Source organism: Microcebus murinus, chromosome 10 (genome assembly GCF_040939455.1).
Source record: "Microcebus murinus isolate Inina chromosome 10, M.murinus_Inina_mat1.0, whole genome shotgun sequence".
Taxonomy (NCBI): domain Eukaryota; kingdom Metazoa; phylum Chordata; class Mammalia; order Primates; family Cheirogaleidae; genus Microcebus; species Microcebus murinus.
The window spans coordinates 97,006,981-97,032,791 of record NC_134113.1 but is presented as its reverse complement, the minus strand read 5'-3'; the positions used below and the strand labels follow the sequence as shown (position 1 = coordinate 97,032,791).

Genomic DNA, 25,811 nt, shown 5'->3' with positions numbered 1-25,811 from the left:
GGTGCTATCTTCTTCTTAAGTTGTTTCAAGTTTGAGAAATTCTGGTTGTTTCTTTTTGTTTTGTTTTGTTTTTGCCTTTATGTTGAAGGACTTCTTGATGGTTATAGTTTTAGGTGGCATTTTCTTTTCCTCGAATCCTTTAAAATTTTGCTGCATTGTTTTCTGGCATTGAATACTACTTTTAGAAGTCTGAGGTCAGCTTGGTTTTTGTTCCTTGAGGTTAATTGCTTTTTTTGCCTAGACTTTGGTTTTTTTGGAAGGCCTTACTATTTTTTAATACTTGAGTTATATTAATTAATTTAACATTTCCTATCATCTTCTGGAGGCCTGAAGAATTCTTCGAGTTCAGTAAGTTAACTGGATCTTGATGTTGAAGCTTCTGTGTCAGTTTTCATGAAACCAGTATGCTCATTCAGTTGATTCTCCCTGCATATCAGGGAAAATTCTTCTATTATATCTTTAATATTTCTATTCCATTTCTTGACTTCTCTACCTCAGCAACACCAAATACTTTATATTGAGTTGTCTTTCACCATCCTTTATATCTATTATTTTCTCTCTAATTGCTTTTAATTCTTGTCTTTGTCTTCTGTATTCACTGGCACTAGCTCGAGCCTTTCCACTGGCAAATATTTTCATATGAAGTATACCTATTGCTTATATAATATAATGGTCTTTTTGCTTTTTTATTTGTTCTCTTAGCTCCACAATCTTCCTCTTCCTCTCCTTTCCCCTCCATGTTTCTCTCTCTGCCTCTCTGTCTCTCTCTTTTGGTCTTATTTTATTGTTTTATCATCTCATCTTTGAGTTCTTGTTTTTATTAATTCATTTATTTTCAAGATTGCTTTTTAGTGTGAAACATTTTTGAGGAATTTCCTTTTTCCCTGGATTATGTTTTCTTCCAAATTGTGTTGTCTTTTGCATGTGATGATTCCTTCTTTGCTCTAACTTTCTTTCTTTCTCTTTGTTTTCTCTTTTTTTCCTTTGCTCTATTGCCTAGGCTAGAGTGCAGTGGCATCATCATTGCTCACTACAACCTCAAACTCCTGGCTTCAAGTGATTCTTCTGTCTCAGCCTCCCAAAATGCTGGGATTATGGGTGTGAGAAACTATGCCCAGTCTCTTTCTTTCAAGTTCTGTAGTGTATTTGCATAATTTCCATGCTATTTCTTTTTATCTTATTCATGCCTGTGCAGCTCCATTCAGACCTTCTGTTTGCTGTGGGTTTGGGGATGAGGCTGAGGAAAGTTCTGCAGAATCTTTGTAGATTTTTTTTAGATACTTTAACTCTCCTTTCTCTCCTGAGATTTGGTAAAATTTCTTGTACCATGACTTACTCCATCTTCTGGGTTTTGTCAAAGCATATGAACATATTTTAAAAACTGTGATTATACTGTTGTGGAGGATCATTCAAATTCTTTTAAACAAAGTCTATTTCCTCTCTCCTTGCATCTAGGTTGGCCCTATGACTTGTTTTGGTCAACAGATTATGGCTGAAGGGACAATGCATAACTTCCAAGGCTTAGCCTTAAGAGAAAGGCGGCTTCTACTTTCCAGTGCTTGGAATGCTCCCTCTTGGGAGCCAGCTGTTGTGTAGAGTCTACATGGTCTCAGAGGGGAGGAGAGGAGAGACAACATATTTGGAGACGGAACACCACAATGCAGGCATGTGAAACCTTGTACGTTCCTATTCACCAAAGCCACCAGCTAAATGCAAATAAGTGATATAACATGACCCCTAAAGCATAAGCCAAACTTCACCTGACACTCAATACCCGCCCCCCTCCCCCCCCAAAAAAAAAACTACAGGAAGAGCCGGCAGAGGTGGACTTCGTGACTCTACGTTGATCTCCAACATGGGACCCTCCTGAGGACTTCAAAGGGCTCTTCACCATGCTACATAGAAACTTCCTTTGGAACCCAAAGCTCCACCCAAAACGTGATTTTCCTGCAACCGGCCTGGAGCCCCGAAGGGCGGGCGTGGGCTCGCACGCTCATTGGCTGATGGTGGTGTCAGTCTCCGCAGAGGAACCAATGGCTCACGCTCGAGGGTCCTGCGGCCTGAGAGGGCGGGCGCTGCGAAGGGGCGCCCTTTCTCGCGGGAGAGAGACGCGGGTCCTGAGGATCAGACTAGAAGTCCTTGGGGGCTGAGGACGCGAGAGCGCTTCGCCGCTTTCACCGCGGTCCACGGAGCCGGAGACTTTGCTTTGGGACCAGGCACTTTCTTTGTGCCGTTTTTATTTTCCGTAATAACTTCCTTTTTGTTCCACCCGAAGACTTAATAAAGTTTCTTTGGGAAATGCCCACCTCCCTCATCTCTCCTCAGGCGAGTCAAGAAGAGGTTTGGGTGTGGCCGGTTTGTCAGCAGGTCTGGCTTGGCGGGACAGCGGCGGGAAGGGCCCGGGACCGTGAGAACCAGCAGGGAAGCACAGTGAACCTCGAGCTCTTGCTCACTGCAAACGCCGCCCTGCCCGCCCGCTGGGCCCTGCGGGCGGCGGTCTGTGTGTCCCCCGTGCCGGCCGCGGCCCGTGTCCTTCCAGGCCTCGCTGCGGGGCTCTGCGTTGCCAGTGGACTTCGTGACATGGTGGTCCCTGTCGGGCGGCCGTGGTTCTTGGGGTGGTGTTCAGCTGCCCCCAGCCCTGAGCACCTACCCTCCCAGGAGAACGCAGGGCCCGTTGTGGCCCAGCCGGCAACACCTGCCCCTGACCCCTTCTCTGGCGGGGCCTCCATCCCTCAGACTGGCCGCTGCCGCGCACCCCGCGCTTCCCCGGACGCTCAGAAGTGCCTGGGTCCTCCTCCGCCCGCCTTTGTGCGCCCTCCTTCCCTGAAGGGCTGGGGCCACCAGACCTTCGCCCTGTCGTGCGCCGTGCTGGCTGGAGAGGAGCTGAGGGCGGCAGCTCCAGGTAGGGCTGCTTGCGCTGCCTTTTTGAAGCCTTCGAGGGGGGCTGGGAGTGTTTGGCCCAACTCATGAACAGCCTTCTTTCCAGTGTGAGCGTCCTAGCAGCCTCTTGCTGCGACCTTGGGATGCTAGTCACAATTCAAGGAAGACAGGAAGAGTCCCACCCAGCACGTACAGTATTGTAAGTCGGACCATCCCGATACACTCCTCTACCGTTGCTGTTTTTCAAACCCTCTTCAGCCATTTTCATAAAATGTGGAGATAAGTAGAATATTGATTTCGTTTACATAGATTGTTGCTGTTCTCCTTGGACTTGGCCGTAGGGATGGGAGGATGGTCTGTAGGATGGCATCGTTCCCAGGGAGACACTCAGGAGCTGGGAGCGGAGGGAAGGTGGCTGCAGGATGAGTCCAGCTCTCGAGGCTCAGGTGCCACCGTCTCAGATAGGATGTGGAACAGGACAAGACTGGAGCCCCGAGGCCTGGGGGCCACCGAGCTCAGGTAGAACCCAAAGCCTGAGCTCTGCAAGCTTGACTTTAAAGCAGGTTCCGGGTTCATTTCCTCGTAGTTCTTCCTTGGTGTTTATGAAAATTTTTTAAAAATGTCAGCTTATTTCAGAATGCTAAAGAGAATCCAAAGCAGGGGAGGGGGTTTTGTTTTTGTTTTAATAAGAGCATTTTTAATGGACACTTAATATTTTAGTTACATACAAGATGATATCTTGCTATAGAGGTGTTCTGTATTTATGGGGACAATATATGAAACACAAAATCAAGACACATCATCTCAACTGTATGAACATACTTGTGGGACAGTGGTACAGAGTATTTAAGGTTGGACTATTGTGGAAGAACTAGAACGTGTGCTCATCTTTCCTGGGGAGTGCAAGCATTTCTCTTGATCTTGGTGCTCTGGCGGGTCCTAGGCTGCCAATGCAGCCAATGTAGCCTCCTTTGGGATTTGGGAGCCAGAACAAAAACTGAGTATCTGAGGGCTAATGGGACCTTAGTCCCATTCTCAGATGGAGAAACTGAGGGCCAAAGAGAAGTGTTTTGTTTACAGTCATGTGGTTAATAAGATATTTAGATTTAATTCAAGGAAGTGCACACTGACTATGCATTTCTATATAAAACAGCCCACTATAAAGTGGAGATAATCTACCCAATCACGCAGATGTTTGACCCCAAGGTGCACAATGACCATCTTGAGAAATTTTTTATTTGCACTAGTTGTTTTTAAAGGTTGTCATTATCTCCAGGGTGTGATAGTATTTTATAATTTACAAAACACTCTTGTATACATGGTCTCACTTAATCCTCCCAACACTCCTGCACAGCGGTGTGTCAGGGATGCATTTGGCTGCGGTTAACAGAAAACCAACCACATGGCTCAAACACAGAGCGGGGCTATTTTTCTCACATGACAAGAAATTCATGGGTCAGTGTTTACTGGTGAAGGTCCAATGGCTCAACAATATCAGGCTGACATCCTGTGATTCTCTGGTCTTTATCCTGAGGTTGAAAGGCGGCTGCTCTGTTGCAGGCATCGTATTCATTTTCAAGTGAGGAATAAAAGAGAAACAAGACAGGGGTTGCTTCCTAGAGCCCTGGGTAGGATTCTGCTCATGTCTTACTGGCCAGAAATATGTCACAAGTCCACCTCTGGCTACAGAGAGGCCAAGCAAGTGAATCTTTCCTTGGCGTTAAGCACATGGCTGCCAAGCAACGCTGAGCTTCACCAGCCAGGCAGCCAAAAGCGCTGGCCACAGGTGAGCTTGGGCCGCCCCTGCCTTCTCCTCACCTGTGAGCAGTGCTGTCTGGCCTCGCTGCATTCTCACTTCCTTTTCTGCACCAATTTATTTGTACGATAACCCTCGTTCCTCCTATGCTTATAAAGGAGGGAAATGCTTATTCTAGAGCCCTACAAAATTCAGGAAAAAATAAAAAGCAAATCATCAATTATCTTATACCTAGAGATAATGACATAGGTTAACATTTTGGAGTACTTCCTTTCTGAAAATTTCCCACACATCTATAAATGGTATTATATATTAATATTTAGTATTGTACCATGCCTTTTTACTCAATAGTATAGTGTATTTCCCCAAGCCATTATTCAAAGTAATAATTATTTTTATCTTTACTATTTTTCTGATCACCAAAGTAACAAGTACTTGTTGTAAAACATTCATGTTGAGTATACAAATATTTATTATATTTCTACCTCAAGAGAAAACCACTATAAACAGCAAGGAGCTTTATCAGAATTTGTTGAACTGTTCCTATGTTGTTGGACATTCAGGTTATTTCCAAGTTTTCATTATTAAAGACACATGTTGATGAACATCCTCATACACAGATTTTACTCAAATGTCTGATTATTTTCTTTGTGTGGATTCCTAGAAGTGGAACTGCTGGGTCACAGCTCCTGCTGCATATTGCCAAACAGCTTTCTGGAAGGGCTGTATCATTTGTACTCTGACCAGCATGTTATGAGCATGCCCAAGTTACTCCAACCACACCAGGATTTCTGAATCTCTTTCAGCCCTCCTGCCAGAACGCAGTGTGACGTAGCAGAAAGCATCACAGTCAGAACTTTGACTCCTTTGACTGGTAGTCAGAGGTCCTGATTTTAAGATCTGATTCCACCAGAGCTTGTGCGTGAGCTAGGGCAAGTCGCTTTATTTCTCAGTTTACTTAAAAAATATTGTGCACTGTAGTGAGCACTGCTGGTTACCTGCTCAGTAAGCACTTCACCTCTACTCGTTTCCAACAGAGCCCCATTTTGTTCAGATGTGCATCTCTCCTCCGGGCAGCCGCAGAGCTTCAGGGCGTGCTGATCCCAGCTTCACTGCGTGCACACTAAGGAATGTAAGCTGTGTTTCTCGGACTTTTTGGTCTCAGGATCCCTTTACAATCTTAAAATTATTGAGGTTTCATACCTTAGGTTTAAGTCTGTTATCCAGCGTGAATTGACTTTTGTGAGAGGTGAAAGGTGTGGATCCTGCTTCAGCCTTCTACAAGTGGCTATCCAGTTTTCCCAGCACCATTTGTTGAAAAAGGATTCTTTTCCCCAGTGTATGTTTTTGTCTGCTTTGTCAAAGATTAGATGGCTATATGAGGAGGGTTTTATATCAGGACTCTCACATCTGTTCCACTGGTCAATATTCCTATTTTTGTGCCAATACCAGATTGATTTAATTACTACTGCTTTGTAGTATAGTTTGATATCTGACATATTAATACCTCCCATTTTGTTTTTATTGCCTAGAATTGCTTTTGATATGCAGGATCTTCTCTGGTTCCAAACGAAGTGTAAAATTATTTTTTTCCACTTCTGTGAAGAATGCTGATGGGATTTTAATAGGTATTGCATTGAATCTGTAGATCAGTTTGGGTAGTATAGACATTTTAACGATGTTGAGTTTGCTGACCCATGAGCATGGTATGGATTTCCATCTGTTTACATCCTCTGCTATTTCCTTCCTCAGTGTTTCATAGTTCTCCCTGTAGAGGTCTTTTACCTCCTTGGTTAAGTATATTCCTAGGTACTTTATGCGGTTTCTTGCTATTGTGCAGGGTATTGAGTCTTTGATTTGGTTCTCAATTTGGTTGTGGTTGGCGTATATGAATGCCTCTGATTAAATTTTCACATCTTACACATCTGATAAGGGACTGATAACTATTACAACTCATGAAAATCAGCAAGAAAAAATCAAACAACCCTATCAAAAAGTGGGCAAAGGACATGAACAGAAACTTTTCTGAAGAAGACAGAATAGTGGCTAACAAACATATGAAAAAATGCTCAACATTTCTAATCATCAGGGAAATGCAAATCAAAACTACAATGAGATATCACTTATTTCCAGTAAGAATGGCCTTTATCAAAATGTCCCCAAACAATAGATGTTGGCGTGGATGAGGAGAGATAGGAACACTCCTACACTGCTGGTGGGACTGCAAACTAGTTCAATCTCTATGGAAAGCAATATGGAGATACCTTAAAGTGATACAAGTGGATCTACCATTTGATCCAGCAATCCCATTACTGGGCATTTACTCAAAAGTTCAAATGACACTCTACAAAAAAGACACCTGCACTTGAATGTTTATAGCAGCACAATTCATAATTGCAAACCTGTGGAAACAACCCAAGTGCCCATGAATTCATAAGTGGATTAATAAAATATGGTATATGTATACCACAGAGTACTATTCAACTCTAAGAAACAACGGTGATATAGCACATCTTGTATTTTCCTGGATAGAGCTGGAACCCATACTACTAGTGAAGTATCCCAAGAATGGAAAAACAAGCACCACATATACTGACCAGCAAACTGGTATTAACTGAGCAGCACCTAAGTGGACACATAGGAATACAATAATTGGGCATTGGGCGGGTGGGAAGGGGGAGGGGGGCGGGTATATGCATACATAATGAGTGAAACGTGCACCGTCTGGGGGATGGTCACACTTGAAGCTCAGACTTGTGAGTGGAGGGGGGGGCAAGGTTATTATTTGAAACCTTAAAATTTGTACCTCCATAATATGCTGAAATAAAAAAAATTATTGAGGAACCCAAAGAGCTTTTGCTTATGTGGGTGATAGCTGTTGATATCTACTGTATTTGACCCTAAAAGTGAGAAATTTAAAAATTATTTATTAATTAAAGATAACGACATATAAGCCCACAATATGTTCATCTAATTCATATATTTTAATGAATATAATTATATTTTCCAAAACCAAAAATTATTTAGTAAGAAGAGTGACATTATTAGCATTTTTGTAAATCTCTTTAGTGCCTGGCTTAATAGAAGACAGCTGGGTTCTCGAAGCTGCTTCTGCATTCAGTCTGCACACCACGTCGTCTCTGTAAAAATCCATCATGTGAGAGTGAGGGAGAAAAAGGCAATAATACTATAAAAATAGTATGGTTTTCATGGACCCCCTAAAAGGATCGCAGGGACTCCAGGGACCCCAAATTGTGCTGTGAAAACTGCCATGGTGACCTCATTCCCTCTGCATTAATTGGCTCAGGAGTGGGCACATAACCCAGTTTTGACCAATAAGGTGGAGTAGAGGCTGCTGATGGGCTTCGGGAAAATGCTTGCTCCCAGAGAAAAACTTAAGAAAGATGTCATCATGTCTGTATGTCAGATCAGGAGACGCTTCAGCTATTTTTCTGCCAGCCTGAGGACGAAGCCAGCGCATGTAGAAAGGCACGCCTTGGGGTGGCAGGCAGGCAGAGCTGCTTTCTTCTCGCAGAGTTTGGAGGCTGCCCTCGTTGTGTGAGATAGGAAAGTCAGGTTGTTTACAAACTTTGGAGTGGGGGGCATTGAGGAGGTGTGGCAGCAAGAACTGGGAACCCTGCCGTTCCAGGCTGGGAAGGTGGTGACAGTGGTATGTGGTTGTGAATTAATTGACCCAGCTATTTTCAGTTAAACCTTGGGACAAGTAAGTGCCCCTCGAGAGTACAGCATTAGGGACAATGGTGGAGAATTCAAGATATTGATGTGTACTGGCTCTTTTTTGTGGCCTTTAGTAAAGTCCTAAAAGAAAGAGACAAGCTTGTACCCATTCAAAAGCAGAGAAGGAGGCAGGAATCTTATCTGCAGGAGATATTGAGTCCCAGAAAAACCCTACTGGTCAGGTCTCTCTCCAACACCTTCCTTTAAGCTTCTCCACGACACCCTGGATGGGCTGTGTCAAGATCGGCTTTGTAGTGGTGGCACCCTGCTTAGGATATCATCTGGGTCGCCTCCAGGCAAAAGTCTTTAAATTGGGTCCAGGGAGATGGGCAGAGCACAAAGGCCACTGATCCGGAGACTCAAAGAGCATATCCAGACAGTCTTTGACCCCTGCTGAATAAGCTATGGAACTGATCCTAAGCACATTGATGGAGCCAGCTGAATTTGAAGAAACCCTATTGCCAAAGAAACCCTAATCTTGACCAAGAAGTGCCATGATACTTTTAACCTGTTAGACAGTTCCCACACACCTTGAATCTGTGGTTGCTAAAGCACATTTTATTTATTTTTAATTTTTATAGTTTTCGTAAGTTTTGAGATGGAGCTTAATTTTAATATTTTGAGATTTGTTGGGTAAGGCCCATATTTACCCCAATTATACTTATTTTGCAGACTCTGATCATATTGTTTCCCTGCCTTTTTCTTAGAATTCATTTTTTTTCTTTTAAGTCTCTTTAAACTTAGGGCAAGATCTGGGCTGATTTCAAAGAATCATGGAATTTTAAAGCCAGAAAGGACCTTCAGGACTTGATATGACTGTTCTCTGGTATTTGTTACGTGGCCTTCCTTATCAAGTTTAGGAGAGCGAGTTTACTTAGTGTACTTATAATATAAAGTTTATGTACCCAAATTATTTTGGATGTACTTTTTATGATGACAGCTAATCCTTAAGGTGATGTTAATCTGCAGAAGAGGTGTCTTCTGGAAATGGTCCTCTTATTTCTCCCTATTTCCTTGTCTTCCTGGTAAGACTGGTCACTGTTAGAGGACGAGGGTATATTCTAGTTCTATGGTAACTGTATCCCCTTCCTAGTACTAACCCTGGTTTGAGCACAGGAGGCCCTTAATGAATGTTTGCTGATGAATGGACCAAATGAGTGGGTGCAGCCCATGAGGGAGACTTGTCCTTTATGGTAAAGACGGATAAATGTGTAAATAACATGCTAATTCCAGAAACAGCAACAAGGACACCATTCCAGTAAAGACTTGTTTCCCGCCAGCGTCTGCCAAAGTTGGTCCAGGAAAGAGGACAGTAGTGATGATTATTTCTCAGAAAGTGCTCTGTCCAGGCGCGGATACAATTGCCCTGGGAAACAACACCGTGTGAAGGTGCAGAGGCCAGGGCTCTCGCTGACCCCCTTCCCTTTCCCTTCCTCCAGCTTTCCCCTCTCTTCCCACCCACACTTGTCAGCAGTGTACCCCAGAGTACGGTTCCGATTCCAAGAACCTCTGGAACGCAGGAAGGGCTTGAATCGTTAGTGAGGACAGGAGGCAAGAGAGGCGGGCAGCACACAGAGGCACTGAATGTTGTGGTGCAGAACGTGACTCAGTTTCCTTTCTGGTGAACAGACAGGTACGGATCATATGGAAAAGTAGAAACTTCAGAAATCATGTGTGCAAAACTTTGGGAGCACTTAGAAAGTCATAGCAGATACTCTTTGAAGCACACATCTACTGATGTGAAGAAGTTTTTAACAAATAAATATGATGGAGTCTGTATACAGAGGCCAACAAAGAGGGCCAGTTTATTCAACTTAATGAGGTCTGAATGAGAGTCATTTTGTTAGTGTTTGGTAAACACGGGCAGTTTGATTTGGTTTTGATTGCTCAACAAGTTTTCTTATCTTCTGTGTAAAAGCCAACAGTTTGACCATCTGTGAGAGATTTGGTCATCTTGTCTGTCTTCAGAAGGTGTAAAAATCATATAATAATCTGGACTGGGTTCCTAAGAAAATCTCAAATGTTGAACTAATCAATTGCAGATCACACTTAGCTGAAACCTTTGGCTCTTAGGATGGAATTTATTGTATCAGTTAAAATGGGAAATGTTGAACTCTTCCAATTTTTTTCTATTTATAAATTTGTGATGGATACTGATTCTTTCCTCCCCTCCACTTGCAGAGAGCTTGAAGAAATTAAGGGTAGCATTTAGCTTGAGGCTGCATAGAGGGGAGCACAGTGAAAGGGCAGGAGAGTTCTAGCACTCCCTTGAGCTCCAAGAGGAAGCAGAAGCTCATTATGATGTAATTACAGGCAATACTGGAGGCAGCGCCAGCACACTGCCTCAGAGGTTCACATGTGGGAACCAGATGTAGTTCTTATGGGATTTGAAAAGCAGCATTGTTGCTGCATAGTTAGAGTGGCTCAAGTTGTTTATGCCCTCTGGGCCTCACTTTTCTCACGTGCAAAATGAGAGGGCTGGCTGGGACCATTACTCTCCACCCAGGCTGTGTGTGTTATGTCCCCTGTAGTGAAATACAGCAAAGCTGGGGCTGCACCCCAGATGGATGATTCAGACATGGTTCTGGATTCAGAATCCACGAATGATTCAGGTGGAACCCAGGCACCAGCATGTTGAAAAAGCCCCACAGGTGATTCTCATATGCAACCAGGTTGACGACTCCAGCCCCAGACAATCTCTGTGGTCTCACAAAGCACTTCCAAATTTTAGTGCTTTAACCATTGGGTAGCTGAGTAATAGCACATGCATTGCAGTCATTCTTCCCAGCACGTGAAGGACCTCTGAAAGGATGCTTGTCGAAATGTGCCTATTTTGTAACTGATGATAGGCAAGAATGCTCTATTTTAAAAATTTGGAGGGCTCTGATTTCAATGTGGGCCATTTGGCTATATTAATTCTTTTTTCTCGTGGGAATGTCCACATGAATGTGCTTCTTGTGATTCTGGAAAGTGGTGTGGGCAGAAGAGCATTATTAGTTTAAGAAAAGTTTGGTAACTTGGTTAACCAGGCGAACGAGGAAACTTCAGGAATAATTCTCTTGCCCATCCGATCATCTACCCACCCTATATATTTACTGAATGCCTGCTTTTCCTACAAGGCACTGTGCCAGGTCAACTTTCTGAGATTGTCCTATGAGCTCTCTTGAGCTCTTGTCAGAGAGTCTGCTGGACAGAATAAGCCAAGCTTCAGTGCTAGGGCAGTTTTCTACTCCTCTGCTAATGTTTTTTGGTGAAGATATAGCATGGGTCCCTTCCCACTTTGCCATTTCTGCCTCTATAGTGTCAAAATAGCAGCAGCTAAAATTTATGAAGTGCTTACTGTGCCAGGCATTGTTCTTTTATATATATATATATATATATTTTGTATTTTGTATTACCTCATTTAAAACTTCCAACTGCTCTAGGAAACAGGCTCTATTATTGCTCTGGGCTGAATATTTATGTCCTCCTAAAATTCTTATGTTGAAATCCTAATCTCCAGTGTGATGGAGTTAGGAGGTGGGTTTGGATGTGAGTAGGGTCCGGCACAGTTGTGAGGGTGGAACTCCCGTGATGGGATTAACATCTTTATAGAAAAGAACAGGAGATCTCTCCTGAAGTTACAACCAGGAAAAGGCCACTCACCAAAACCCTGGCCATGCTGGCACCCTGCTCTCAGACTTCCAGCCTCCAGAACTGAGAGAAACACGTTTCTGTTGCTTAACACATTGACTGCCACACTAGAAAAAAAAAATTTTTTTTTCCCTTGGGACCATGGTGTTTTATTAAGAAACTAGAATAAAAACTTTGAAAACAAAATGATCCTTTCTAATGTAATGAAAAATTTGTTATTTTTTATTGTTTCCTGTGTATGAATTATATGCAATTGAATTGTCAATATTAATTGTAACAATAAGAACATCAACAAGTACGATTTTCACGAATCAACTGCAGGGTTTTGCCCAGGGGGGCACCCGTCACGTGACACGTATGCTACAGCACAGCAGCGGGTGTTGCCTGCGCACCACGCGGCTCCCACGGCGAAGAGACCTATGAGTTACATTTGCTTCACGAGGCCCCGGGCTCAAAACTAGTGTGAGTTAAATATAACTCATATGGCAGTTAACGTGTTAAGCTACCCAGTCTATGTCATTTGTTATAGCTGCCTGAGCTGACCAAGACAATTATTATTTTTATAGGTGAGAAAACTAAGGTTTAGAGAGGCGAATGAACGTGTCCAAAGCCACGTAGTTGAGAAACTACAGTCAGGATGTCGACCAGGACTCCCTGACTCCTGAGCCGTACTTGTGTTAACTTCCCACAGCCCTGCACGGCTTTTCAGGTCTTTCCTGCCTCCATCCACGCCTGCCCCTCTGTCAGGACCCAGATCGAGACTCACCACGAAGCCTCATGCAGTTGCCCCAGCGCAGCCTGGCGTGTCCCTCCGGCGCTGTCCCCACGCAGTGGCAGCCAGCCTGGGTGCTGGGCCTCTGCCTCACTCGGTTCTGCATCGAGGGTGACTGTCCATGCTGCCGTCCGGCTCCACCCATTTGTAACCCGGGGGGTTGGACTCGGCTTCTATGAATACTTCCCCCACTGCTCCCGTCTCAGACCCAGACCCAGACCCCCAGGTGCGGCGTGCTTACTGAGTACATGAGCAGAGCGACACCTGCTCCAGGTTCCTGCTTCCAGGGGAAGCACCCCAGCACACCCCATTCTTCCTGCCGCTGACTAATTTCACATGTTTATTGGACACTTATTCCGTGCCCAGAGAGGAGGTCCCCAAGTATTCTCGCTAAGCATTTCATCTGCACCAATTGTTTTTAAGTGGCCCAAAATGTATCTTTCTGCCCTAAAAATTAAAGAAACATTTAAATGCAGGCCCTGTTTTCTGAGATTTGTGGTTTCTATCATAAATGAAATCTTAGTAAGTCTGAACATACAAACGTGAAAACAGAGACCCAGAGCAGGTGCAGCAAATTGCCCAGAGTCTCAGGGCCAGTAAGCGTCAGCTCGGGACTGGAACGTGGCTCCTGACAAGGTGTGTGTGATGTTTCTGCCTCCACTCTGAGAGGAGTTAGCAGAGCAGGGGCCTTGGGCTTGTGTGCTTTGCTGGATTTCTGGCCTGACTTGTCTTAGTGTGTCCCCAGGCCCCACATCACAGAGAGCACCCCACCCTGCGTCCCTGCCTTCCCTGAGGGAAGAGCAAGCAAAAGAATTCTTGCTAATGGGATGTCTTCATCCGCTCAGCTCTGCTGTGGCTGTGTGTGTGTGTGCATGTGCATGTGTGTGTGGCTGTGTGTATGTGTATGTGTGTGTGTGTGGCCGTGTGTGTATGTGGCCATGTGTGTGTGTGTGCATGTGCATGTGTGTGGCTGTGTGTATGTGTATGTATGTGTGTGTGTGTGCCAGTGGCATAGAGAAACAGGGAACTGCATTACGTTGGGAGTTAGGAGACCAAGGATCTAGTCCCAACTTTGTTGTTAGTGTGATGTAGGCAAGTTGCTTAAATCTCATTTTTCTCTGCAAAATGATGGATCTGCATTATTTAACCAATTGATTCTGAAGTTACTCTCAGCTCTATGCATTTAATCCTGGTAGCAAATTATTGTCTTGTCACCTCTCATTTTTATATTTTCTTGAAAGAGATGAAGTATAAAAAGCATGCTATAATGTAGAACACATATGGAAGGAGATACCATGCTGCTTATGCTAGTCATGACTGGTATGTGCATGTCTGAATACCCGAAAGGGTTGTAGCAATAGCTGACATGTATTGGCCATTTACTGTCAACATGTATGGATTGAACAGATTTGGGGGAAAATTGCATTTGTACTGAACCTGTACATGCTTTTTTTTCTTGTCATTAATCCCTAGATAATAACAATTATTTATGTATCATTTACGTTGCGTGAGGTGTCATAAGTCCTCTAGGGGTGATGTGAAGTGCACCGGAGGATATGCATAGGCCGTGTGCAGATTCCGTGCAGTTTTATATCAGGGACTTGAGCATCTGCGGACTTTGGCATCCTCAGGGGAGGTCCTGGAGCCGCTCCCACACAGACACTGAGGGATGACTGCATTTACTGGCCTAACTCACAGAACAACTCCATCAGGGAGGTACTAATGATCACATTCATTTTATGCGTAGTCTCAGAGGGGTTAAGTGGCTTGCCCAAGATCGCGTAGCTAGGAAGGGGTGCCAGGCTATGGACCCCAGTGGTCTGTCTCCGGGGACTGTGCCCTGTCCCCTGCATGCTTCAGCCTGTCCTTGTGTGCAGGGACTGTGCACTACACTCCCCAGGGTCCTTCCTTGGTGCCCGGTGGTGCTGAGCATAGTAGCTCAGAGTCGGAAAATTAACTGAGGTGGATTGAACGGAATAGGAGAGGATGCTGGTTGTGGGTGAACACTCCAGCTTGAGAAACTTCCAGAATGTCCCCTGAGAGCAGCTGTGAGCAATGCCCTGAAGACTTCTAAGAATGGAGCAGTGTTTGGATGTGTCAGCCTTGAGGGGAGATACAGGCTTGCTGGCCCCGTAGATTCTTTCCAGCCCGAGGATTCAATGTTCTGCCCGATTCCTAGAACTGCTGGCCGAAAGGGAAATGCTTCCGATAAGCCACAGCACGGGACGAAAGGTGACAGGAATCGCGCACTTGGCCTGATGCTTATCCTGTGGGCTGGCCAGTGACAGGCAGCCGCTCACTAGCATGTCATTGGTGGTGGAGGGCTTTCCCAGCCGCTTCCTGTGACTCACACTGCTGCAGGGACTGGGAGAATGGGGTGGGGGTGGGGAGGCGGCTCTCTCTTGAGCGCATCTTGGCAAGCGGCCAAAGGGGTCTCAGAACTGCTGAGGTGACAGCGCTCCAAGCATTTGCTCCCTGGACAAAGCCGGAAAGCTTGGTGCCCTGTACCCATGTCCAGAACCATGATCGGTGCTCCCTGGTGCCACTCATTTTCCAGCCCCCTTTCTAGCCTGTCCATATGCAGCTTGTTTGGTGAGCTGTCTGTGTCGGCCAGCGTGTCTGGGGTTGGGATGCACAGATAACTAGTATTCCATCCCTGCCCTCAAAAAGGAGCTAGAGGGGGAGGAGCTGGTGAGGACACGGGTAACGGCAGCGTGGTGCCATCGTGACGATTGCACTGGGTAGGAGAGGGCATTCCAGAAGCAGCAGGCTGGGGACAGTGAGTTCTGTGTGACACTGATGGGGCACAAGAGTGGACATGGAAAGTCTCCACGGGTCAGATGCAAAAGGCTTGCAGAAGGACAGTAGCTTCGCAAGGGAGTTTAGATCTTTCTCTGCAGGAGACGTGAGCCAAAGAAATCTCATCCTAGTGGCAGTGTGAGGTGAATGGCTGAGGGACAATAGGCGGGCGGAGGGATGAGCTAGACAATTGACAATTCCGAACATCTCTGATGAGACAAAGAGCAGGTCGTTTGCGGCTGACAAGGCCTTGTGCACAGCAGGGAAGAGCCCGAGCACAGTGACAGACAGTCCTGGATTTGCATCCTGCGTCTGCCCCTTGCCTGTGTGCATGTAGGCAGGTCCTCAATGTCTCTGTCCCTCAGCATCCTCATCTGTCCATAGGGGAATGCTAGAATAATAGCACCCACCTCAGAGAGATGCTGTGAGAATTAAGTGGGACGTATACACAACGCCTGCCACGTGGCAGGTGCTTTGTGCATGGTGGCCTTATTATCATGGGAGGAGTAGGGGGAGTCTGTCTGGAGCAACCACGGGGGTGTGGTGTCATTAGCAAGAAGACAGTGACGTGAGAGGAGGAGCAGGTGCAGGGGAAGGGTGGAGAAGGGCAGAGGCACTGAGTTGGGCACAGGACTTGAGGGGTCTGGCTCCTTCTATTTGAAAGGGCCAAGATAGGGCCCATCACCCTATGTCACTCTCCGTAGAGTCATTCTCCCGCCACGGGCCTCTGTGCTTGCTGTTCTGACTTGTTCTAGTGACTACTGCTGCAAAACAAATCACCCCAAAATGTAGGAGCTTAAAACAAGACACTCATTTTGTTATTGCATCTCACAGGTGTGAGGGCTGCGGGGCTGCGGGGCGGAGACTCAGTCACAGCCCACAGGCAGACTCCACGCAGCCTGGACTTCCCACAGCTCGACAGCTGGAGCCCCAAGGTGGCATCCCAGGAGGGCCAGGGACGTTGCATTGCTGCGTATGAGGCAGCCCTCGGGAGCCGCAGCAAGTCACTTCCAGTAGAAAGAATAAAGACCCCAGGGGAGGAGCATTCATGTCACAAGGTAAGAGGAGCACGCGTGGGGTGGGAGCTATTGCTGTGGTGTCTTTGGAAACACAATCAACTCACCCCACCTGGGATGTCCCCTCCCCCAAGCCAACTTCCCCCACCCAGGGACGCCTTCCTCTACCTTTCTGCTGGGTCAGACGCCCGTCCCACCGTGTGCTCCCCCAGCACCCAGTGGCTTCTCTGTAACGACTTCCTGCAGCACATGGTTTGGCGTCAGGTCTCTCCACGCCCTGGCAGCCAGCTGCTCATGGAGGGAGGGGGCTGGCCGTGCTGTGCAGTCTGTGCTGCCAGCGCGCAGCCCAGGCTGGCCCTCTGTTAGAAGCACAAGGACTGTTTTTGAAAGAGAAAGAGAGGGAGAAAGGAGGGAAGGAACGAAGGAAGCAAGGGAAGAAGATGAACAGTACTTCCAGGAGCAGGCAGCGAAGTGAGGGAACACAGAACCTGTCACTCCACAGTTAGAGCAAAGAAATAGTAAGTGTCAAGGATATTTACTTATATTATATCATTTGATCCTTAAATCCACACTGCACGATTGGTGTTATCTTCATTTCATACAAGGGAAATGAAGCTCAGAGAGACCAACTGATTTTTTGCTAGCTGGGTGTGGAGCTGAGATTCGACCCAGGTTTTCCACATGTGAATGTCATGTTCTTTTCACTTATGTTCACACTGCTTAAATTTGCAGGTATAAATGACTGACGGGGGGAGGAAGAGTAGGAAGGCAAGGAGTTTCCAAAGACACCCAGTTAAATGTGAATTTCAGATAAGGAATAAGTTTTAGTATAAGTGAGTCCCAAATATTACATGGAGACCCATGTACAGAAAGCATTATGTGTTGTTTATCTGGAATTCCATTTTAGCAGGGCTCCTCACATTTATCTTTGCTAGATCTGGCAACTCGACCTTAGGAGTATGAGGAGATGCCCAGTAAAAGAGACCCAGGGCTCTGAAAATAAACGTCATGGAATTCAAAGCCCGCGCGAGGGTTCGCTGCGCCCGGCGGGAGGCGCGGAGGGAAGAGGGGCCTGAGAACGCGCAAGCCCGAGGACACTGCGCTGCGTGCACCGCGCCAGACGCACGAGGACACATACGGCGTCATTCCACGTACAAGAAGCACCTAGAAAAATCAGATTCGTGGAGACAGAAAGTAGAATGCAGGCCGCCAGGAGCTGGGCGCGGAGGGCAGTGGGAAGTGTTCCCGGGGACAGAGCTTCAGTCGGGGGTCATGGAAAAGTTCCGGCGGTGGATGGTGGTGGTGGGCGCGCCACACTGTGAGTGTCCTCAGTGCCACTAAACTGTATAGTTAAGTGTGGCTAAAATAGCAAGTTTTGTGTCATGTATATTTTATAACAACTTACAGAAAAAGACTTCAGTCCTGAGGTCCTGCCTTGTGTTGCGAAGGGCTCCCGCGGAGTTGCATCCCGCTCAGGTCTGGACGGGAAAGATGCGGACCTGGCAGGCGGGCTCCGCTGCTTCTCGCTCTGGGCACCCAGGCCGCGGGCGCGAGCCCGGCCAGGAGGGGAGGTTTGCGCGGCTCACCGGAGGCCACACTTCGGACAGAGCTCCACCGTGGGGCTCGTTCCTCTGCCTTAAAGGGAGAAGAGCTCACAGCCCTCTCCCGCCCTTCCTCCCCTCCCCCCTGCCATGAGCTAATCTCCGAAAAGAGCTTGGAGCTCTTCTCAGAAAGATGCTCTATAAATACGGCATCTTCTTGCTAACCAGGGCTCCAGGGTGATGAGCAGATCACCAGAGGGATCCAAATGGGGGAAGAAGGGTCCCTGGGGGACTTAAATTTAGCCCAGGCAACTGTGCTCAGGGCACTTGCTGGGACAGCCCTGTGTGCTGTCCCCAGGAAGAACCATCAGCAGAATTCTGTTCATTCTTTAAAACGTGGAGGCTTCCCCTGCCCCCGGGCGCAGCTTAGGAGGATCAAACCCCCATTAATATGGGGTTTCGCACACAGCGTGAATTTTTATCAGCGACTGTCAGGGCAGCCTCCCTGTCCTTGCTTTAGGTGCCCGGGCTCTGCTAAATTCAGACCAGACAGGGTTACTTGCTGCCCAGACAGACCTTACAAGGAAGCGGCCAGGCCAGGGAGACGCGGAGTAATAATTTCAGCGACAGTTCTCAATCTGCCACGGTAGCAGATCACCAGTGGCTCCTGAGGGCTTTAACTTTACCTCCTCTAGTTAAATAAACTAGCGCAGTCCTTCCCTCCCTAACACCCTAGACAGCACATTTAATGACAAATATTTTGTAACACTGTCTTTACTATTTAAAGTGAAACTCGTGGTTAATATAATATTATCCACACATATCATTTAAAAAATCAATATAATACCTTAATTGTAAGAGAAGTAAGAGGCAAGTAACTTGAAAGCCCCTGTATTTCAGTATCTAAATGCTCAAGCACTGCTACATTAAAAGGCAGTGGAATATTCCATACATTTGAATTTAAGAGCAGCAATGAAATGTTCCACTAAAAATTACAGGCCTTTTGTGACATTTGAAATAGAATTAAACAAGTATGTCTGAGCAGATCTGTAGCGGAGAACCACTGTGGACGAGAGCCGCACGGCTGTGCTGGAAACACTGCCAGGGGCGTTAACGTGATACGAGTTTCAAAACGGTGACCTGCTCTTGAGAAGTTTCCAGCACAACAAAGCACAGCTTCCCCTGGATTTACTCCCGAGTTGGAAAACTTTGCATTTTAAACTGATGGAGAAGAACACTTTCTGCTTTATGTAAAGCAGTTTGATTCTAGGTTCAGAGTTATAAACGGGTGTTTTACCTACATGACCTTTTGAAAGTTGAGCAGAGAGCTGGACAGTTCTTCATGATGGGAGACTCCGGCATGTCTCGCATGTCTCTCATCTGTGGCCTCTGTCCACTGGTGCCAGAAGTGCCCCCAATCTTTGTGACAACCAAACATCCATCCTTCCAACCAAAATGCTCCATTAACAGCCACTGATGGGACAGGCCTGAAAGTGCCCTGCACTCCTAGAAATAGGTCCTCCCTCTCCTCCTCTGTTCCCTTCTCCTTCTTTCCTTTCATCTTCCCATATGGTTCTAAGAACTATGAGTAGGGAAAAGAGATAGGATAACTCTGTCTTGCTGTGTGGAAATGCTAAGGGAAAATCAGATGCATCCACTGTGAGGGGACGGTAGGGCAAGGGTCTCACTAAGACTCCATTGTCATTCCTGCTTCTGTAGGAAAACTCTCTCCAGTGTGCCATCTGATTGGAAACTACACACTGATTCTGATGGGTAGGCAGGGCAGGGGTATAACCTGCACTAAAGAGATGGGGAAATGGAGTCACAGAGAGCTGAAGTGACTTACTTTCCCAGGCTATTCTGTCTTCTCCCTATGTGTGTTTCCTTGCCGGCCCTCCCACAACACGCAGTGGTGTCCTGTTGCCACGTGGCGAACTAGTGGCTGTGTCTGCTCTGTTAGGATGAAAGGCTCGGCCGGCAGCAGTCTGCTCCCTCTCTAGCTCACTGTTCTTCACAGGCACCGGCCCAGTTATTTAAAGCTAGTAGATTTAAAATAAATATTTATTTCATCAATGAATTAGCAACTTCCTTGCTTCCAACCTTTGATCCTTTTCACAGAATTCTCCTCTTAAAATTGGATCCCATCATGCCACTTCTTTGCGAAAATCTGCAGTGGTTCACCACTGTCTATGAGACAATTTTGAGCTCCTTCACTTGGCATTCAAATCTGTCCTCACTTCCACTGACCTGTACACTCATGCGTGCCAGTCGCACTCCAAAACACCCTGCACGGCTCGCCACTAGCTGCTAGCATTTATTGAACACTTGTTGCGGGCCAAGTACTGTGCAAAGTACTTTGTGTATATTAATTCACTTTATCTTCACAAGGACACCATGAGATGGGCCCTATTATCATCCCCATTTTTATAAAAGAGGAAACTGAGGCTAAATAACTTAGCTAAGGTCATCCAGCTCTTGAATGGTACACGGAAGACTTGAAGCCCCACCTGTTGCCCCCAAGTCCGTGTGCCACCCCCACACCAGGCTCAACTCACTCTGGGCTTTTATACCTTGACTGGTGCCCTTGCACAGCTCCTCCCTCCCCCGGAACCATCCCTTCTTCTGCACGTGCCTGTCGTCCTGGCAGTCCCGGGTCCGGTGGCTCTTCCTCCAGGGATCTTCCCCGCCATCCACTCCGGTAAGTCCCTTTTTCTTCTGCAACTTCATGTATTCTGATTTAAAGCAGCATTAGTCGGGCATGTGACCATGCTCCACACAGGCCTATGAGCTCTTTCCAGACAAAGACTATGATCCATTCATTTCTTTTAAAATTTTTATTTATTTTTACAGCTGACAAATAATAATTGTACATATTCGTGAGATGCATAGTGATATTTTGATACATATAATGTATAGTGATCAAATCAGGATAATTAGCATATCCATCATCTTAAACAGTTATTATTTCTTTGTGTTGGGAAGCTTCAATATCTTCCTTCTAGCTATTTGAAACTATTTAATATGTTAACTATAGGCATCTTACAGTGGTATAAAACACTAGAATTGATTCCTACTATCTAACTGTAATTTTATAGGCTTTATAAAATCTCTCCCTACCCTTCCCTTCTAAAATCAGCATCCAAATCTCAACTCACATCTGGTGTCCAGGGGATCTCTCTTGGACATTAGGGATGAAACCTAGTGATCATTATTATTAAGGAAATAACCACAAGGGGGCAGTACCAACGGGCCTCATAACGATTATCCTCCCTGTTGGTCCAGGAGACAGGTGTTCTGCGTAAGAGCCCTTTTGGCTAAAACAACAACCCTGAGGGGCAGAGGAACCAAGGTGTAATATAACCAAATTCACTTAATCAAAAAAGTAAACAACAATGTAAGTGTGGGAGGAAAACTGGAAGCAAATTAGAAAAAGAACAATTTTTTTGGAAGCTTTTGAAAACTTTTGGAGTTTTAATAAAGTTTGGGTAACATATGGAATATAGCTTTTCCTGCAGAGTATTATTTGTTCTTTTTTTATCAAAAATTGGATAATTTTATTAGCACACCAACAAACTCATAACACATTCTGTGTTATTAAGATACATTTAGATCCGCAAAGAGAGCTAAAAATAATTAATGCTATTTTCTATTATTCTTCCTCAAATTTTTTTTTTTTTTTTTTTTTTTTTTGAGACAGAGTCTCGCTTTGTTGCCCAGGCTAGAGTGAGTGCCATGGCGTCAGCCTAGCTCACAGCAACCTCAAACTCCTGGGCTCGAGTGATCCTTCTGCCTCAGCCTCCCAGGTAGCTGGGACTACAGGCATGCGCCACCATGCCCAGCTAATTTTTTATATATATATCAGTTGGCCAATTAATTTCTTTCTATTTATAGTAGAGACAGGGTCTCGCTCTTGCTCAGGCTGGTTTTGAACTCCTGACCTTGAGCAATCCGCCCGCCTCGGCCTTCCAAGAGCTAGGATTACAGGCGTGAGCCACAGCGCCCGGCCCTTCCTCAAATTTTGTTACTTCTCTCCCTCCACACTCCTCCTAATTGTTGTCTATGGATTTAAAATGTTTTAAATTTAGAATTAGGGTTATTTTCTCATTTATTTGTTATTGTTGTTTTGCTGATTTTTTCAAATTAAAAATAAGTAGAAGGCCATAAAAAGTTTGAGATATGCTATTTTCCTAGCATTATTGGAGATCAGAGGTTTTCCACAGATAATTCTGGACAAATACGGGGCAGGGCTGGGTAGGTAAGGTTGGAGAAGGGCCACGGAATATTGGTGGGCCTTATGGGCCTATGCTTAGGAACTCATGGGATTCACCCATATGGAGGGCTGGAAAATAAGAGAATTTTGAGAAGTAGTTTTTTAGGGGAAGATTTTTTAGGGAATACCGCAACAAGTCAAGAGAGAGACTTCAGAAAGACCCCAGGGAAGGCTCACCTGTGTCCCTAAGGCCGAAGGGCACAGGGGCCTACTGAGTGACTCCTACCTGGAAAATTCCACGGCAGGAGAGAGGTGTGCTCCCGGCAGCTTCGGTGGTGACGGTGGAAGGCAGGTTGCTGCTGCTCTGAGCTCAGGTTTCATTCCTGGAGCTTGTAGGGGCCAGGACTTTGCATGTTTTCCAGGGTCTGGGTGTGGGCCACGAGCGAGAGGGGGGCTGACTTAGACCCTGTCCAATATAGCTGCCTGGAGAGGTGGGAGCCGTGGCAGAAAGCAGCTGCAAGTGGATGGCTGGCTTTCTAAGGGGCCGGGAAAGGAGCAGGCAAAGACCCCCGAAGAAGATGAGCTCACTGGGTACTGCATGTCGTAGGCGAGGGTCTCCAGAGATGGAGGGTCTCTGAAAGGCACGAAGCAGAACCTAATGTGAGAGTTGGTCGGTTTCAAGCATTTACCAGGCCCGGAGAGCGCAAAGCCAACTTATAACCAGGCCAGTCGGGAGAACTTCCTTACTCACCTTACCCCTTTCCTCCCGGCCTACCTTCTGCAAAGGGCTCAGAGACAACAGTCAACAAGTCAGGAGGAGCTGACTAGGACAGAGAAGAAACTGACGGCGATCACAGCTTCCTCCCCGCAGCAGGAGACGGAGCTGGGGGAAGCAGTCTTGCCTTTGAATGAGGACCGAAGTGCAGATGATTTTGTTGCCTGGTGTTATAATTTCTGAACTGTGGCTGTGTTTTTGCAACTTGAATCACCATATGGCTTTGTCCTAATTATGAATGGCTAGAAAAGTCTTGAGACAGGTTGTTTTCCTCCAGGGACACGAGTTTCACTGAGCGTATTTAAAAAGAGAGAACAGTGAGAGACAAAAATAAAATTGCTTTGCCATGGCATACCATCATCTGTGTTTGCTCTACATACTAGACTCATCCTCCATGTGAAAGACTGAAGGGAAATACAACAACATCTTAACAACAATGGTCTTTTGGGAAAAGAATGAAAAAATTAAGATTAATGGGTAAAAATGGTTTCTGGTTCAAGTCCTGCTTGCCTGTGGTGGGGTTGGGGTGAGAGGCTGCTGGTAGAGGCCAATCCAGGTGTGGGAAGATGAAGGATGATGGTGAGGAGGAAGAGTACATGCCTGTTTGAGTGTCTTCACCTCATTTCCCTAATCAGCTGCCCCTCACAATACTCGGTTGGCCCAGGAACTCTGAGCTGGCACCCAGGTCTAAAATTCCTTGATGGCCATCTGCCAACCCTATACTCTGGACAAGTCCTCATAACCTATTGTCCTTGTCACATTCCCACAGGGACATCCTGGGTATGGAGTCTGGTGTAAGGGTTGATGATGGTGTCTGAAGCTTCTCTTCCCAGCCTTCACCTCCTGACCTAGGTCTTCAGTGAGCATTAGCGCATGGATTTCAGGCCAGATCAGATGAGTGTACACCTTAGAGCAGGGTTTTCAACCTCAGCACCAGTGGTATTTGGGACCGAGTAACTCTTTGTGGTAGAATTGTCCTGTGCGTGTAGGACGGTTAGCAGCATCCCCAGCCGCTACCCACTATGCACTCCCCATCCCGGGTCCTGACAACCACAAAGGCCTTCAGACATTGCCAAACGTCTCCTGGATGGCAAAATCATCCCAAGTTGAGAATCATTGCCTTAGTGGTAACTGACTATCACATCCAAAAGAATAGGGCCCCCAAATTGGGGGCCCTTGGGAGGTGTTTCTGCCAGGAAAGTAGTTAAAATGGTGTTCTGTCAGGGTCAGGATTCCCCAGATGGCAGTGGGCACTGTTGTGGACAAAATGCTTGTGTCCTCCCAAGGTTCATGCGTTGAAGCTCTCACCCCCAGTGCGACTGGATCGGGAGACAGGGCCTTCAAGAAGGTGATTAAGGTTAAAGAGCTCATAGGGTGGGGCCCTAATGTGATAGGACTGTGACCTTATAAGAGAGGAAGAGGCAGCAGGGCATGTGCCCTCCCTCCCGTGCACAGAGGAAAGGCCATATGAGGACACGGGGAGGAGACAGCTGTCTACAAGCCAGGAAGAGAGGCCTCACCAGAAACCCAGCCTGTGGCACCTCGACCTTGGACTCCCACCCTCCAGAAGTAGGAGAAGGTCAATGTCTATTATTTAAGACCCCGGTCTGTGGCATGCTGCCTGAGACAGGCCCTGGATTCACGCCTCTGCGAGCAGAGGCAGCCCTGGGGTCCCCTGGAGTCACGAGTAGCTCTGCCTCACGCGGATGTTTGCTGGTCTGTTGGGTGGGGTGTGTCCCTCTGAAGCCAGATGGGAGGGTTCTTTGCAAAAACGACCGTGATTAAGCACTGATATTTACAACGAACGCTTCCACTGACCAGCCTCGCCACTCTCCCGCCACGTGCTCCACAGCCCACGCCTCCTACCCGGCCCCACTCGTCACCCTCCCTTCTCTCTTTCTGGGAAACCGCAAATGCTGAACGAGTAGAATATTTTGGTTGTTTAATTATTTTTTTTAACTGAGCATTAAACTTTTGGTGGGGGGAGGTGTCCACAGTTTTGTGTTGAAAAGTCTTTTTTAAAATATGCATTTATTTCTTAAATATACTTTTGTCAGCTGAGGATTTTGTGGGTCCTGGAGTTTTCATTCTGAGCATGATTTCCTATTGTATGAGACTGCAAGGGAATACAGTGTAGAAGCCTTCACTAGTGTGGATGGATTCCAGAATGTTTCTGGGATATTGTTTTCACAGTATCTGTTGTTAGCTTGGCATTTCAGCTCTTTCTTCTAAAACCCAGGGAAAGGAGGGGAAGCAGCCATCCTGGTCCATTTCTCTGTGTGGAAAATGAGGTTGTAGTGTCCCCTCGGCTATATTTGGAACTGCCGTGCCTGGTCCCAGGGCCCCCATGGTAGACACAGGTACCAGCACCTGGCTTCTTGTTGGTCATTTTATGGGGTATGAATGGTCAGGCAGAGAATATGAAATCTCTTGAGACCCTCTCAGAAAATGGGGGTGGCTGCTTCTTGTGTGCTTTGGAAGAACTAGATTCAGCATGGGAGGTGCTGCCCGGGGTCAGGGCTGTGGTGTGAGCTGAGCTGCCGCCCAGGCTTCTTCTGTCTGTCCCTCACTGCGCTCTCTGGCCACCATTTCCTCCAGCCTGGAACATTCCACTTTGGAAGCATCTCCCTGCACACAGGCTCACCCCTCTAGGTGATTTACGTGGGACATTCCTGATGAGTGTCTAACAAC

At 46.4% G+C, this 25,811-nt stretch overlaps 2 protein-coding genes across 3 annotated transcripts in view; both read left to right on the top strand.

Annotated features, from left to right (window-relative positions):
- NDUFA9 (NADH:ubiquinone oxidoreductase subunit A9) overlaps positions 1–25,811 on the top strand; it is a 449,537-nt gene that overhangs the window by 197,254 nt on the left and 226,472 nt on the right. The window lies entirely within an intron of this gene.
- The window catches only part of LOC142873425 (uncharacterized), a 30,500-nt gene continuing 6,789 nt past the window's right edge, over positions 2,101–25,811 (top strand). Inside the window, exons 1-2 of one of the 2 annotated variants that reach the window (XM_076007753.1) lie at positions 2,101–2,902; positions 16,413–16,636. In XM_076007753.1, coding sequence (XP_075863868.1) covers positions 2,299–2,902; positions 16,413–16,636 — 828 coding nt within the window. In that variant the 5' untranslated portion in view covers positions 2,101–2,298. Of the gene's footprint in view, positions 2,903–16,412; positions 17,456–25,811 lie in introns of those variants that run through there. The other variant, XM_076007752.1, reaches the window with a different exon arrangement.